The sequence below is a fragment of the Numida meleagris genome, chromosome 7 (assembly GCF_002078875.1).
Source record: "Numida meleagris isolate 19003 breed g44 Domestic line chromosome 7, NumMel1.0, whole genome shotgun sequence".
In the NCBI taxonomy this organism is placed as follows: Eukaryota; Metazoa; Chordata; class Aves; order Galliformes; family Numididae; genus Numida; species Numida meleagris.
This window is the reverse complement of record NC_034415.1, coordinates 24,173,815-24,191,400: the sequence shown is the minus strand read 5'-3', so window position 1 is coordinate 24,191,400 and position 17,586 is coordinate 24,173,815. Positions and strand designations below refer to the sequence as shown.

Here is a 17,586-nt window from a genome sequence, read left to right as displayed (position 1 = left end):
TCACCGTATTTTGTTCTACTGCTGCAGAAAAAATCATTTAAGGAGTACATAACAATGATAATAGTACCTTACCCTTTCTACCGGTGAACCATAGCATGCAATGACGAAACATAGCAGTGGCAGATGGCATTGGTGTTAGTAAATGTGAATAAAAGGATAATAGCAGAGAAATGGTGACTGGCAGACAAGACAGAGAAATGTAGATGAAATGAATGCAAGCTGGTAAATCTTGAAGCAAAGCTCCACCTTTAAACCAAATGTTGCCTCTAGCCTCCTCATAATTGAGCATTAAGTTCTATTTGGATACAAATTGCAACCTGCCGACCAGTCTTGATTCTCTTCATATAGAAACGCATAACTGTATCTTGATAACGAAGATCGGAAACGTTCAGTAAGCGAAACCCATAATCAGAAGCCCATTACTTTCTCTCAGAGAGTGATTTATTCTTTGTATTTTAAATCTCCAAATCCTGCCAGAACCAGTCTCTTTCTAGCACATATGTATCCACTGCAGATGTAAATCCCTGCCTAACCTGCAGCACCCCTGGATCCAGAATGTTCTCAGCGTGCTCATTTACGCTGTTCTGTTGCCAAACATTTAAAATCATCCATCAAATACAAGTGGAATCTATTACAAGAAAAAAAACAATCTCTTCTTTCAGCTCACCCTGAAAATGGAAGGTTTTCTGATCAACAGTTATTGTGAAGGTGCTGTCGTCCTCATCGTCTATACCAATCACAGCTCCCTGTGAAACAAAGAACAAAATCCTGATAAGGCAAGCAGTGACATCAGCAGCATACACTCTATCACTACACCACTGGAATTTAAAAAGCCTTGACAAACTGCAAGCACACCAAATACTGGAAAGAGCAGATTCTCTGTTTAATCAAGGGTTGTAAGCCAGCTCTTTAATAGAATAAATTATAGAATTTACTAAAACAATATTTGTAAAACTTTGTGATTTGCTGGATGATAATACAAATCTCCTACCTTTGCAATGGTGGCTTTATGCTACAGCATCATTATAGTAAACAATATTCTACTCTCTACTACATTTTAGCTTACATTTTAAAAAGTGGGGAGCAATACTTTTAAAGTATTCTCCATGTCTAAAAAATATCAATTTGCTGCTGCTCTACAAAAGGAGCTCCTGACCTAATTTCGTCTACCAGTCTATAAAAAAATCATTCCAGCAAAATGAATTTGTTCCATCATGTTGTGTCACTGGTACACTGCATGATCTAATTCTCTGTCCCTAAGTAAATATCAACAATAATTCAATGGGATGCATCAAAGGCAGCTAGCTTTGTGTTTCAATTGGTGGTGACATTTCAGAAGGGAATGTAAAGATCATACAAAGATGATCTGTGCTCAGCTGTTTCCAAATCCATCCACTTCTACCATTCCTGACCCCTTCCCCCACAAAATATACAAAAAAAATAGCACAATTTCACCCAGGGGAGGAAGACACTGAAAATGAGTCTTTCTAGGCCTCCACCAACTCCAAACAAATTATGACATGTAGTTCAAGATACTTCAAAGATCCCCGAAGGATTTACTTGATTTCTTTCCTCTTTCTCCAGGAGATCCAGCATCACGTTCTGTCCTGTCCTTCCCCCCTCCCACAGATCAGGAAGACATCCCTGGCAGGTGAGCATGTTTAAAGGTTACATCCTGCCCTTACTGTGAAAGTACACAGCAAGTAACACCACCAGCACCTGTGAGTCAGCCCCAACAAGTGCTCTATCTTAGCCAAGTGTCACGCTTAGCCAAGTGTCAGCAACAGAGGAGGGGTAAGCACTGGGCTGGCCCAAACATCAGAATCATTTTGGTACAGAGCTAGGGGCAGGGAGATCTCTGTCAGTCTCATTTGTACACACTCCTCACAGCCCCTCTATGAGGTGTCTGGCCGATGGCATCCATGCCTTTTGCTGGGCTGGTTCCAGGCACCACAGGGCAGAGGAAGGAAGGAACAGCTCCTATATAAGAACAGCACCAACCATATGTAACTCAGGGCTATACAGCAGGCAAGGAGAGCTCCAGACCTTTTCCCCTTCACTGCCATAAGCGCACCACTTAACTTCTCCAAAAGCACACTTTTCAAGGACAGCTCTGCAATCACTAAACGAGGCACCTCAAAAGTACAGCCAAGCCAGGGTAATTCCGAATACTCTGGTACCATGACATAACAACAACCAGATGACTAGCCATTACACAGAGGTCACTCCAAAAGTAATGCCTCCCATTTATTTCCATGGAAACTACAACAAAGAGCACAATAATGTCGTTTGATAGAGCAAATTCTCAGCTACAGAACGCTATTTTTCAACAGTCACCACCATTAGCTGTGCATTTTTGCCAGCAATGAACAAGAGCCTGCATGCCCTGCTCAGAAACATCTGCCACTGCCGAAATGCACCACCCACAGCCTCACTGTGCTCACATCCACTGTCTGGTCTCCATAAACATTCAGCAAGTGTTGATGAATGTCAACGAGTGCCATTTTTTCCGTACGGAGGAATTCAATGACACATCTTTGCTTCATACGCACTTCCATATCAGATGTCATTTTGTCAGACTGCCCCTCTGCTGCCATCTGTCACACAGCAACAAAATATAACGGAGTATTGGTGGGAAGGTTCAACCTCTGCGGCCGTACCACCAACATCTGCCTCTGACATAGTGGGCCAATGCAATAAAATAGGAGGCATTACTTTTGGAGTAAATGCCTTGTATTTGAGGACTATCTGGTAATCATGCAGCATGCCAGTGACACGACATGATGGGCCAAAAGCATTTTGCTTACAGAAAGCTTAGGCAGGACCTAAGCACAGTACATATGACATAGATTCTTCTACGAACACAACTTCCAAAATAATCCATGACAGTAATAAAATACAGAATTCGAAGATGAAATTTCCAAGCCTATGAAGCATGGGTATAAAACAAAAAAAGGCAAGGAACAAGCTTTTAAAAATGCATTCAAGAAAAAGAAGGAAGCGCTTTAGAAATCACATGTTTGTTTATGTTCGCACCTACAGTTACAAATCAACAATTACTCTAAACAGAAAACCTCATTGATAGAATTTCACATTGCAGAAGCCCATCTGTTCAGGTCCTGGTATTGTCATCTGCCAGAAGAGCCGTGTTACAAAAGCAGAAAGAAGAAAGACCCCTTCCTCCCTCACAAAATCAACCCACACACGTTCAGAGAAAGGAGTCAGCAAATCTTTGCAAAATTCCTAAGAGTAATCTGGGGTGGGAACATGGCAGATGGGGAAAGAGAGAAGGATTCTTTTATCTTAAATGCAAGTAAAAATGAATAATGCAATGTTGAACAGATTGTTCACTTTTAATACTTCCTAAACTGACAGGCTGATGCCAACCTCCACACTGACAGGCTCACAACACTATTAAAGCAGACATGGTTTTTCAGACTAAATTTTTTTACACAATGCAAAAAACAATCTTTAGGAATGTAACGTTGCAAAAAGTGGTTTGAGTTTATATTATACCCTTAAAGAAGTTACAAATTATGATACCAATACACTAAAAAGGGGAAAGTGCAATAAAGTTATTTGAAATGCAGATGAACGGGGATTCTCTGTATGAGTCTAAGGTTGTTGGGACCCCTTTATTAGGCAGGCCCATAGGAAGATCGGAAAGTGCTAACAACAGAAGGAAGGAGTAACTGCAGTAAAAAGAGGCAGAGCTCTACTGCAACACTCATCAGATTCTGTGTCAGGCCACAGATCACCTTCCCTGTATTTCTCTTACTTCAAGACTCAAAATGCTCCCATTCACTTCCATTATCTTTCTGAGCTATTCACCCTGTTTAGATCAGCTCCTCACGAAGTTTACTGGAGCCAGAGATTCTCTGAGAAATCGGGAAAAAAACATAGCAAAAGGACATGTGCATGACCACTAAGCAGAAACTGAGTACATGTAAAGCCATCTCAGTATTCCCAGCTCACTTCAGTACTGTCACCTCAAGCCACAGAATGTCACAAGCCAGGACAGGGAACACTCTGTTTCCCCACTTCCGACCTCTGTTTCCCCAGTTTTTATCCCCTTCTCAGCAGACATTTTGAAATGTTCTGTCCTTCCCTTTCCAGTACTCCTTTGCTCTCCTTCTGTACAGACAACTGGCTGTGTGGCATGACTACACAAGTACCCAGAATGAAGCAGAGTCTGGTGGTAAGCCTACAGCACCCAAACTGGCAGAAGGACACAAGAACAGAATAAAGGAAAACTAGAAGAAGAGAAAGAGCAGTTTTGCAGTAACTTCTGTAGGTACAGAACTTATATCTACATACATTTATATCCACATGAAATGAGAACTGCAAAAAGCAACTATTTTACAGCCTTTTATTGCTAACCCATCGTACTTTATCCTGTGATGCTTTTTAGACAATGTATAAAAAGCACAATGCTTTTATACAATATCACAGAATAACCTGAGTTGGAAGGGAGCCATAAGGATCATCGAGTCCAATAACAGAATGCAATTAGTCTAGCATGTCACTTGACCTCTGATGTTTTCTTTCTTTAAATACTTTCACTACTTCATTGTTTTGCAGAGTCAGCAATAGAGCATAAACCTCAAAAGTCTCCTTGCAGTTCTCTCCCCAGACCATATTATCCACAGTGAGACATTAAGTACCAAAGAAAATAATACTCACCCTGAGTCTAACACATCCTCGGCGTGATCCTCTCATCATTTTGTCTTTTGACTGAAAGAAATAAAAAACAGATCACTGGATTAACAAATACAGTAAGAATTGCAAGGATGAAGTTGTTCAAGACAACTGAAGAACAGAAAAAAAAACCTTTTGGTACAATGTTTAATTGACTAATTGAACAATCTCATTTACAAAATAGGCTAGTTCTGACACAAACGAGAGTACAGCACCACAGCATGAAGAAGTACTGCTTCCAAATGTAAGAATACAATATCGTGCTTCAAAGAAGTTCTGTAGGTATCTTGAAGAAATACTTAGAAGATGCAGTCCACACCTTTATAGAAAGTAGGAAGATGTGAAGGAAGGCATTTATTAGGGAATATTAGAAATTCGGAGAGTACTGATTTACATCCTCCTCCTTTCCTGCTCTCAGGAAAGTGTCAATATAGCAGAACCAGCTGTGCAGGCAGAACTGAAGAATCAAATAATGTTTCTGTCAGAAAGTTTCCTGTATTCATCATCCTTTATGTACAGGCATAAATGTCATATTCAGACAAGTTTCTGACTATTTCCTAGATAGTACATCCTGCTTATATTCCAAGAGTTAGAAAAGTTATGTTTATAGCCATTCAAGTGATAAGATTCCAGATCAGAAAACAGGAGTCCTATGTCCACAACCAGTGCCTAAACCTGTAAATTACTGAACCTCTTCCTTAGTGTCTCTGCTTGAGGCACTGACCAGCTACTTATAAATATTCAACCCACTTCTAGCTTGTAACTGTTCTAAATTTCCAGGTACTCCTATCACTGATACAGAGTACAGTAGTGCATGGGAATTGCCAAGTCACGGCCTGAACCAATGGCTGAGCACCAAGTGAGAAGATGTGGCTAACCCAGGGAGCTTGGGTGCAAGCAGTGCATCTGAGCAACAGGAAGGAGTGGAGCCTGGGTTCACTCTTCCTCACCTTCATTTAAGGGTTCGCAGTGGAGGGAGCAGCATCTCTTTAGATACTGCACTCCTCTTGAGCTGTCTCTGGTTACTGGGAGGAGTGAGCTAATTTTTCTTTGTCGTCTTCTATTGTTCCATAGCACTTATATCCCAGTAGAAGGCAGTGCTATCGCCTTCTTTTGCCCCACCAGCTTCAAATGAAGTGAAGGTTTTGCTACCAGGGACACAATTCACTAGAGTACACTTACACACGTGTCACGTGTTTCTTTTACGCTCATTGCCAGGAGTGCACTTCTAAAATGGGAGAACACTACCGAGAGCTTCCTGCTCCCTCTAGTGGCTTCCAGAAGAAATACTAGCATGAGCTCAGCAAGAAAATAACACTTAGGCTGAGGACGCACCTCCAGATGAGCAGGAGAGAGGAAAAGCAATGCAGGCAGCTGGCAGCGAGGAGTGCAGGCAGGCACCACGCCTGGTGCCACCAGGTTTGGTCCTGCCCGGGTTCTGGAAGCAGTTGAGAGCAAGGATGATGAGAGCAAATCCTAGTGCAACGGAGGGCAGAATCCTAACAACCCTGACTTTCTTTGCACAGATTGATCAGCAACTCAACCGCAAAAGGTGCTATAAAAGCCTTTATTTTTCTTGTACATCACATTTTAATGGAGTGGAAACCGAGTTTAAACTTTATAGTGTGTAATGTTCCTAATCTGCAAAAAGATTCACATGATAAATCACAGGTTCAGTGTGGACCTATACACTGAGTAATTCCCCATCTTCAGACAGAGCTTTAATTGGTTCACATGATGACAATGAAGCAGCAAATCTAATTCAGTCTAAGTGGAATGAAGCACCTATCGCTCTAGTATCCAAACTGAAGCATGCAGCTATCCTCACTAATCGCGCTGTGCGCTCTCAGAAGAAAGCACATCTTTTACTCATCGCTGCAGAAGAGGACTTTAAAACATAGATCAGTTGACATTTCAGATTTGTTCCCCTTACCACCCCCAAATAGGATTTTACAAAAAAAAAAAAGAAAGAAAGAAAGAAAAAAAACAACTTGGACAGCTACTCCTTAAAGCTGGAAGTTTTACTGTTTGGTTGAAAGGGAGAACATTAGGCATGGATTTTCAACACGCTCTATGCTTGATCAAGAATTCCCGAATAAATAAAGCATCCTATAACTGTTTTAAGGAATGGTTCCATTTCACTGAACAAAACCTCATACAGCAGAAAGACATCTTGGAATGGGTATTAAAAAAATCACATTTTCCTTTCTTATTATACATAAAGTTTTAACATGCAGCTATCTTTCTTCAGTGATCAGTTTTAAAGCAAGATAAAATGGCATTTTCAATAAAATTCCCATACACTGTGTACTGATTTTGATGATAACAGACTTGAATAGGTTACAAGCAGAGAGCAAGAAAAGATAAAGCTCAGCTGAAGCTCAAATACAAATTCATAAAGAGAAACAAAGATATACGGTGTTACTGCATGGGGACTGTACATACCTGCCAAAAAAAATCCGTCCCTTATTCATTTCTTTTTGACATTCACATAGTGAAGTCTGATCAAGTACAGAACTGATCTAACATATGGCATTTCAGGCGACCTACAACGTCTTCGAGAAATGAAAATATTACCTGGGTCTATTTTAAAAACAAACAAAATTGAAACAAAATGAAGATCCCAACCTCACCCTCCGCAAAGCCTTCAATCCCCCTTCACATCTTTAGAACTATTTCATTTGCATTTTAGCTCTTGCATGGGAAGATTAAGATTTCAATATAAAATCCCACTGTTGTCTGCCTCCAAAACCTCTCAGGCACAGGCTCTTGAATAGGTACATTCTTTACTCAGGTAAGTACACAGATGAGCAATAACATCGTTCATGTCATTTATTTCCCCTCAGGGAGGAGGGGCGTGGAACAAGGTCTATTTATAAACAGTTTTTTGCAGTTTAACTACATGTACGGGACAATTTTTATAATAGCTTTTGTTCCTGTCAAATGCTAAGGCAACACACATTTTTCAAGCCAAAATAAAATGTGACAAATTAAAACCCCAACACACTGCTCCCAACCATTCCTGTAGCTCACCCCTCTCAAAGGAGGGCCTCCCCAAGCACAGAGACAGCACTGACATCTAACAGCAGCAACAGCAGCGGTTGGCAGTGCTTACAGACTGCTACAGCATCTTTAACCCCTTTAACCATTCTGGGTCAGGTAAAATTTACAGGAACAATGGCAACACCCCTAAAGTTTCTTGAGATCTCAATTCCTCAATTCCTCTCATTTCATTCTCTGAAATGAAAACCAACTACAGGCAGCTGCTGTGCCTAATCCTTTGACTTACGTGGACGCAGTCGTAAAGCAGGAACCAAAAGCTCAGCCACCTCTAAACAGCGAGTAGAAGCAAAAACTCCCCAAAAGCACTGTACCTCTTAAGTGCTTAGAGTCTCAGTTACATTAAATCAACATATTTCTTGCCTGACAGCGCACATGCATATATTAATTTGCACCGGCATAAAGGCTGACTGACTTGTAGAAATTAAGCACAAATTACAGTTTGCTTTTTGAAAGGAACATGCAGGCAGCTGAAGATGACAGTGAGCACTGGAGGGAAAGTTGCCTTCTATCAGCTGGAAAACTTTAGTACTGAACTGTTTTTAGTACTTCAGATCTGTGTAAGTAAAATCTTCAGAACCACCATTAGAACGTGACTTGCACACTACTGCTTCATCAAACCATCCCATCTCAGTTCAGAACCTGCACGGTCCCACCTACACTTCATCAGATCAGTGGAGCACACAGCACAGCTGACTTTGGGAGGGCAGGTGACATGCAGTTCTGAGTGCCAATACAAAATTACCCCATCAGATGCTTTTAAACAAATCTGAGCAGGCACAGTATATTTATAGCAGATGAGAAATGCCACAGACATGCAGCACAAAGTGATGATCAAGTATTGAGAGAACTGAAACCAGACACATTATCTAAATACTGAAGAGAACAGTACTAATTAAGCATTACTGAAAGCAAGTCATGTGGTGTCACACAGAAATCACCTCTGTTTGTTTCCAAGAAATAAGTACTGCTCAATTCTTTGAGTGAATATATTGCCTGGGAGGAAAATCCAGTGCCAGTCATGAAACCCTAGCTACCTGAGAAAGAACAGATTTTGGAAAGACCACATTTCTAAAGATACCAACATCTGCACCACTGTAAGAGGTCTTACATTACAGACAGAATTATGGCAACAGATTGAGGTATCACCTGCAAATTGGTGATTTATCTCCCAACCTTAAAACCCCCATGAAGAGAAGGGTTACCACACATCTAAGGCCAGCTGATGGAAATACCTGCTCCTCCTTTACCCGCACCCCTATCCTAAAATGGACAAAGCTTCAACAAGCAGAGTTATTATATTTGATGAAAAAATATTTCCAAGTTAAAACATACATTAACTCGTAGGAATATTCTTGCATTATAAAACTATACAGTGTCTATCAAATTCCTTATGGGTAATTTTCTCTTTATAAAAAGAGTGCTTTAAAAGATAGACAAAGCAAAGCCATATCTGTGTATTTTAAAAGAGCAGTACACACTAGATATACAAGTACAAGAGAAGTAGGAAAACAGATGCCTGGGGACACAGGATAAGAATGACAAACTGGTACGTATTTTGCTTGCTACAAGGAGTCCATTATGTAAATTATAATCCTGTAACAATTTAGTGCATCAGGACCTTTGAAACACATAGTTATAACTAGGTCAAAAATTCAATCTAGTGCTGAGTAACAGCCACCTCAATACTTGTATCACATCTGTAAATTCAGAATTCTCTTTTTACTATATAGTTCACTTACAGCTTTGTCTGGTTTTCAGATTCAGAACTGTTTGCAGTGCATGTGACAGACCAAATTATGGCAGAAAATGTGTCACATCAGCTCAGAGTGGAAAGCAGAGACCTCAAAAGGTACGTTTGTACAAAAGCAGATTTTTTTTCCTATTCTCCTCAGATTTTTGCACACAGCTGTTGACTGAGAAATCATATTTGGAAAAAGCAGGAAAATATCTTCAACTGAAAGTCTCTTATGATAGGGGCACTGAGCCACGGCTCCAGCTTCAGAGGCATCATTTGAAATCAAGTTAATAAGATTTGTTTTCAGTTAACCATCAAAGAAAGAGTCATGAAACCGTGGCAAAATCTGAGCTTCCCTTCTTAACATCTGGATTGTACACTGCACAAACAGTTCTTCAAGGCACCACAAAGAGCACTGAAGTTGCCAAGCAGCAGAAATCTTTCAAAAGCATAAGGGGAAAAATGCTGTTACAACATCACAACTGCTTCCTCCTACCAACTGTTTTCATACAGCTTTTGCTCCTGAGAGTGTTTAAGCATTAAAAAGTATTTTGATGAAACAACTAACAGAATCAACAACAGAATATCTACGCACTCGAATCTCTTCTTTAGGAACTCACTGGTACAAGAACTACAAAATGATTGGAGGCTACCCACTTTTGTTCCAAAAATGTACACTATGCTGGTATTTTTTTCTTTCAGCCCTCAGTCACTACTCAAGGCAGCTGTAAAGTCTGCAACAGTTCCAACAATAGCTCAAATAGCGACAAAGTTTTAAATACTTTAAGGAACTGCCCTCCCTATATCCTGGCCTTGCTTTTAGCACTGTTGGCATAGCTATGCCAATTCAGCTTTCCTTACAATTAAAATATTTATGTACAGAATACAGACGCAACAAGAATTTTAAATCAGACTTTCAACCTCAAGGGGCTCTCCGGATTATTTCTACAGGATTCCCAAGGGCAATCACAGCTAGAGTTGTGTATTTAAGACAGCACTGCTAACAGAAAACGCAACCAAGAAGCAAACTGTGTTCACCTCCCTCTTCCTCCATAGCCATTTCTTTGTCTTCGTGCTCCCTGCCAGCACAATGCCAACACGTTTTCACACTGACATGCAGAAAGCAAACTACAGAACGAACACTGAAAAAACAAATCAGCAGAAAGATATTTTTCAGCTGGAATCCAGCTTAAGGAACAACTTCACAACTCCTGTGACAGCAGAGATGATCTATTTGGAGACTTTTCTTTAAAATATTGTCAGTGCCTCCAGCTATGTTCTGAAAAAAATGCAGTGCTTCAGCAGCCTTGCTGCACCTCTAAGAGAAATAGGGGATTCACAAATCAAAGAATGTTAAAGGAATAAAACATAATTTGTCAAACCATTGGCCAAACCGATTCAAAATGGGATACAGTCATTTATTTCATATTTTGCTCTTCTTAAGATGAAAACAAAAGAAAAACAAGACAACAACAACAAAACAACAACCATTTACTGCTACTAAACAAATTATTTATCAGAGCTAAACTATATAAAGATGATCAATATTTGGATGGCAAGTCCAGGTCATACTCTCCAGAATACATCACTCATAAAAAAATGTACACAAATATAATTATAAGCAAAACTGAGGATGAGAATTGATGAGAAATGTACAAACACAAACTGCAAACTACACCAAAAGAAAGTAGAAAAGAGCAAACTTGATGTAAAAACTTTTGCCTTGCTCCTTGAAATTTTTTATCATGTCAGGAATGTGAATGTCATTGAATACATTCATTTCTCATGTATGTATTCAAAACATATTTAGGTTAATAACTACTCAACACTAATTTAGGTGCAGTACTACTGTACAGCAGCTCTGTTTAAATGCTCATTCTGCATGAAGGAGACTTTTCTGAAGCATATTTTACACTATTATGAAAGAAGATAAAATACAACCATGCAAGGACACGCCTAGGAACAGATCTACTCTTTGATATCTCTCTCTAGCAAAAAGTTCGGCTGCATCAGAAATTAAGGCCTTGCAGCTTTCCACAGCTCCTCTGCCAAAGGCTAGCTGCCACTTGCACCTGCTGGAGAAAGTTCCCGCATGCACAACTTTTTGGACTGAAATGGGCTAAGGAGTCTGTAAGAGGTGACAAGAAGGTAAAAGCAGATGAGTTAACCGTAAGCTTTCCTGTCAGCCAAGTTGTTTCCAGGTGCGCACTTATGCAGCCAGGCGCAAACAATCTCAACATACCCCACCCCTTGCATTACGCACATCAGGAAGAGCTAGTTTCAGGCTCAAAATCATGCAGATGCACCCACACACAAACTAAGACTGTATTGCTTCAGACTGAAACTGGCTTAGAGTGAACAGAGTGCTCAACTGCAGGTACTTGATCACACAGGTAAGCCTTTATTTCAAAATTCAAGCACACATACACAGAAACACAAGCAAAATCTCTGAATGGCCATTTCCTACACAAAGGTCCCAAACTCCTAACATTCCTAATTATTATTGCTTATTCAACACAATCTTTAAAACTACCATTCTAAAACTGAAGTACTTTGCAGACTGATACAGAAAGCATTCTGTAGGAACGGTTAACTGCAGGACTTAGTGGTAGAGACACAGAGCAGAGAATGTGGTTTGATTTTCTGATCCCAAGTAGAACTTGCAGGGCAGGTAGGTAAAAAAAGAACGTTTTAATCTGAGAACTGAAAGTCATTATAGTAACAGAGTACATTCTAAGTTATACTGAATAGAAGTGTAATGTTTATGTAGGGATATCTAACCACAGGAAGAATGAGATTTCAGAACCAGCATTCATTAAACTGACAAATACCACAGAAGGAAAGTCACTGCCGTAACTGGAATTATCATTCATCAGACATCAGTGACTGCTTCTATTTCTGCAGCTGAGCATAAAAAGACTTTGCACCTTGGACCTTCTCTCAGTAATTCACCTCAAACAGCTGACATATGAACAACCATTAAAAAGCTATAAACTATAAAGGCACCTTTATTTCTCCATCATATTCCAGATGCAGGTAAAGCAAGAGTTTTGAAACAACGCTGCTTTAGGTTTTATAACTGGTTTATGCTGAGTTATGAACTCAGGGAGCTGGGGAGCTAAGCCTTTCCCTAGCAGAGCTGGAAATTCAGATTTAGAGAGCCGAAGTTTTACTCTTAGTCATACCGTGAAAGTATTTGTACCAATGCAATTTTTACGTAAGAAGCTGAACATGCCAGCAAGTCGGTAGCAGTCAGCAGTTAACACAAAAAAAAAAAAAAAAAAAAAAAAAAAAAAAAAAAAAAAAAAAAAAAAGGCAAGAAACGCGTTGTGACACAGTTTTCTCTCACACTTCGTGTTCAAAAAAGGGAAACCCTCGACGGAAACGTAAAGTCAACGTCTAACAGGAAGTGCCCCGCAGCTGAAGCGGTGAACCGGGCACACAGCAGTACCGCAGCTGTGCCAGACCACCCGAGACCGCGGCTCTGAGGAAGCCACCAACGGCCGCCAGGGAACGCCCCTCAGCACCAACGGCCGCTCCCGCCCAACGGCCCCGCCCCATGGCTGCCCCCACCCCCGCGCCGGCCGCCAACAATAACAGCGCCGCTCGCCCCCACCGATAAATCTCCCCGCAGCGCCACCCCATTGGCCACGCCCGGCGCCTCTTCCTACCTCATTGGCCGCGCCCGCCGCCTTTTCCTTCCTCATTGGCCGCCCGAGCGCTCACACCGCCCCGCGTCCCCTCCCCGCCCCCACCCTGCGCCTCAGCCGGGCTCCCGGCTCCCCGCCCGGCCGGCCCGCCGCTGCCCCTCACCGTGTAGTAAGAGAGGAGCCCGGCGTTGTAGTCCAGCACGAACCAGCGGTACTGCCAGCCCTTCATGACATTGGTCCATTTGCTCAGCGGGCCCTCCATGATAGACGCCATCTTAGGCACCGAACCGGCACCGCCGCGCGCACCGCCCGTGCGATGAGGGGAGCGGGGAAAGACACGGCGCCGGCCAGGAGGGAAAGGGGCGGGGCCAGCAGCCACACAGCCCCGGGGGGCGGGGCGGGGCGGGGAGAGGGGCGGGGCTTGCGCGCGCAGCGAGCCCGCGAGCCGCTTGTTGGGGCGGGAAGAAGGCGGGAGAACTTGCAACCGCTGTGGCGCGGCGGGGTGTCGTGAGGCGCCGGCTGCGGGCGGGCGGGGCGCTGTGAGGAGAGCGGGAAGGTGGAGTGTGAAGAGAGACAGGGAGCTTGGATTTGTGAGTGTTAGCGTGGCCCTGAGGCAGTGGGCCTCCCCTTGAGCCTCGGGAGGCAGAGGGCGAGGTGCGAGGGTGGGCTGTGTGGTAAGGGCGTGACGCTCCGGTGCTTGGGTGGGGGGAACAGAGTTGTGGAGGCCGTTTTTCTGTCAGCTTTCCTTTTGCTGTTGTTTTTTTTTTTTTGTCCCCGTGCCTCTCAGTTTGCTTGACCTCTTGGACTGACTGGTCAAATCCAAGTGCCCAGATCTCCACGACCAGCATGTGTAAAAGTGTTCAGGGTGTGAGGTGAAAATCGCACTCTTTGGCATCAGAGTCACCTTGTAAGGGTAAGGCTGATAGAAACAGGACACAGCTTTCCTGCCGGCTGATCCAAGAATGTGGAATGAATTTCTCTGAAGCTGTGAACAATGGTAAATCTCCTGTTAAATGCAAGGCGTGTTCTTTGGCACTGCTCCACTTCAGCATAAATATGTAACTTCTGCTGTGCTTTAGCACAAACACTCTTGACATAGAGATACTCATGTTCCTCCCTAGGGATTGACAACATAGCAGCAGAGATGGTGCTTGTATTTGTTGAGTGAACTTTACAATATTTAGGGAATAACCTTTTTATTATTTATTTCCAAGCAATTTTTTTAATGTGATTTAAGTATAAAGAGCTCTTTAATGTAGGGCTGAATTGAATCTAGTGTCTTACAATGCTGCACTTGTTTACCAAATTAAACTAATTTTAACAGAAAAATCACCCCAGCTTCCTCAGTTGTGAAAAATAATCAGTCCAAGGCAGTTTCTGTGTTTGATTTCCAGAAAGAAGAAATGCTTCCTTATTTCTAATTCACCCTCCCATTTCACATACCACATTGCTCACTAGTTTGTTACCAAGTGGAGTTCGTAGTTTTGACTTTAAAGTGCCCCTTATTGTCACCTGATGATGTGTTTATGCGTGGTGTTACCAGTTTAATCTAGCTAATGTGTGAGTCTGTCTTGAAGCCCAGTTTGCTCATTTTGATAATGGTCTTTTCCAGACTGTGTATGACCTCAGTAGTCCATTTTCTTTAGTTTCACTGACTAAACAAAGCACGGCTGCCTAGAGATTATACCCAGGCAAGCAAAACAAAAACATCAGATGGTGCCAGAACATTACTAGTACTACCATTTAAAGCTTTAGCTGGATTGGAGCTTTATCTCAGATCGCAACTTTCACTGTTTTGTGCCACAAAAGTTGAAAGTATGCAAAAAAAAAAAAAAAAAAAAAACAGAAACCCTTGGCTTAACTGTGAGAGGGCTGTCTGTAGGCAGAATGTTCTCAATGAGAAATTCAACAGAAGGGCTTTCTATTTACCTTGGTTTGCCAGAGGCTGAAATTGCTAAACTTCACCATACACTGGAAATTTGTTCGTTGTTCTCTTTGACTTTTTTTGTTCTAGCAAAGGCAAGTCTTTGGAATGTTTCGTCTTAAAAAAAGAAAAAAATAAAGCGTGTGTTTTATCTAGCTCGGATTAACTAATAAAAGCCCTGCAGAGAATGGAGAAGTTTTAGAATGTATCTAAATATATTTAAAAATATAGCATGGGTATTCTTTTTAGGTAATTTGGCAAAGATAGGAAAATCATTGTTTTTAATTTAAAAAGAAAATTGTAATAAATACATATGAAATTGTGGTTTGTAATGAGCATTCAGGATACATTCTCATACAGTTTAAGTACTTTCTTGACGTACAAGGATGATGTGTCTTCTGCAAATCTTAAATTATTCCAGTGTACGTTGAACATGGATCATAAGGGTGTTGTTGGAGGGATTAGACTTTTTTTAGCTCCTTTAAGTCAATTCTAAGTGTCCATTCAAATGGTTTTGAGAGATCGGTGTCATAATTTTAATCAACAAACAGAAATCAGCCCCAGCTGTGATATAACTTGCATTATATACTCTATATATTACATCATCACCACCACCAATTTTGAATAAACTACTTGAAATAGAAGTTAGTAAGTTACTTCCTTAACAGAAGAATTTAGTTTGCCCTAGAGTGTTCCGTCTGTATCCAATTTGGAAGAGTTACAAAGAGCTGTTATTTTTTGTAATTATAGACAGTTTTATTCTGATGTTCTCCATATTTTGCAAAACTTGAATTAGACCAGTATGTCACTGTCTTTAACACCGAGTTCTTAGTGTCATCCCAGAGGATTACGTACCACAGAGATCGGCAGAGCTGGACGGAAGGTAGCAGCTGTTACCTTGTGCTGCCTTTGACACACGGCTCCATCAGTTCAGAATCTTGCCCAGCGTCATTCCCTTGGAGGCCTCGACTGAGTCATTTTGCTGTGGTGTCCCAGCTACAACATTTAGCCCACAAAGATAAGGCTAGGTCTCTGGGGTACTCAGACTGCCCCAGCAGGAATGCAGGGCAAAACCTCAGATATGCCTGATCCTTACTATGTTTTCCAGGACTTTTCAACTTCCCCTCTACTTTTTTTCATTTCTTCTTTCTTCTTTTCCTTTGCCCAAGCTTGTCAAATAAATTGCATCTGGTTTTTTGGCCGTTACAGTTTATGGTTTCTAGGAAAGAGAAAGATGCTGCCCATTTACAATAAATACCAGAGAACCAGATTAAAGGGATTGAGGAGGAGGAATACACTGAAGGAAAGGCTGATGCTTTGAGGGGGAAAATACTCTTCTATTGTAAATTTGCCCCCAAATTATAGCTGAAGTAACTTTAAAGAACCTCAGTGATGGAGCTGTGTGGCTTGTGGTTTTCCTTAAGGGTGTCTGGAGTGTGACTAGCGTCAGTGAAAGCAGCAATGGCTTCTCCCGACAGCTGCAATTGCTTGGGGTTCTGTGGAACATAAGGAAGCCATTTGAGGACAGAACAAATGACGTTTTGTTTCCTTTACCACTTCAGGAACGGGCTGATAGTTTCATTTTATGTTTCTTACCCTATGGGGTCATTGCCTCAACTGCTGATAAACGTAGTCATTGTTATTAAGACTGATGGTGTAATTTTAGCCTGGTGGTGGATGATTCTTTTTCTACCTGTTGGTAGCAAATAATGTCATTTATTTTTACCTTCAGGAAAAAAAAAAATCTCCATTTGATTTATGTGTTACAAATGTGCTAATAAATTATGATTAAGTGGAAGATGAAGCCTTCTGTGTCATCTTTGGTTTCCTGCTGCTGTTCTGTAAATACATTTTCTGGTCCCTCTGTGCATATGCCAGCTACACTAAGAAGAGAAACAATAGCAAAACCTGAACATTGTTTATTTTATTTCTTCAAAATTATGTTTGTTTCAGAGGATTAGGGAGAGGAAGATAAATAGAAAAGAATCACCTTTACCCTACAAGCAGTCATTTTTATAACAGGATAATTAAATTGAGTGTGCCAGTAAGGACTGTCATAAATAGATTTTCTCAATAGATTTATTATGCTGTCACTGTTTTTAATACAAGTGTTTATTAAAAAATGATCATTTAAAATGTCGAGAAGACAGTAGCTGGTTCTCTTATCTTTCTGAGGTAAACAAATAGTTCTATCTTGGGCCTTTCTTCCCACTATTCCTATATGGTCCCAGCTAATAAAAGCCATTAGCAATAGAATTTCCCGATCTTGTCTATTTTCATCTTATTTTTCTCTCATCTAAATGAATTGTCATAAATTCCTCTAGGTCATGGATGAAGAACATTGCTTAGGGCTAAGCAGACCTTTCTGACTCTTCAAAGAGACTGCAAATTACAGCAAGTTGAATGGAATAAAGTACTGGGCTTGAGAATCCCTGTTCTGTTTCTACTTAGAGCTTGTCCAGATGCTTGTCCTTTTGTTGCACATTTGCAGCTGCACTGGGAATATTACAATATTG

At 41.2% G+C, this 17,586-nt stretch overlaps 1 protein-coding gene and 1 long non-coding RNA gene across 6 annotated transcripts in view; one reads left to right on the top strand and one right to left on the bottom strand.

Moving 5' to 3' along the window:
• The window catches only part of OSBPL9 (oxysterol binding protein like 9), a 55,344-nt gene extending 41,816 nt beyond the window's left edge, over window positions 1-13,528 (bottom strand). For 4 of the 5 annotated variants that reach the window (XM_021404353.1, XM_021404355.1, XM_021404356.1 and 1 more), the window contains exons 1-3: window positions 13,310-13,528; window positions 4,684-4,734; window positions 668-746 (exon numbers count right to left, since the gene is read on the bottom strand). In XM_021404353.1, coding sequence (XP_021260028.1) covers window positions 668-746; window positions 4,684-4,734; window positions 13,310-13,420 — 241 coding nt within the window. In that variant the 5' untranslated portion in view covers window positions 13,421-13,528. Of the gene's footprint in view, window positions 1-72; window positions 202-667; window positions 747-4,683; window positions 4,735-13,309 lie in introns of those variants that run through there. The other variant, XM_021404354.1, reaches the window with a different exon arrangement.
• On the top strand, window positions 13,615-16,868 carry LOC110402361. Its single transcript, XR_002441052.1, has 2 exons — window positions 13,615-13,736; window positions 13,934-16,868. It is a non-coding gene; the product is annotated as an uncharacterized LOC110402361 (long non-coding RNA).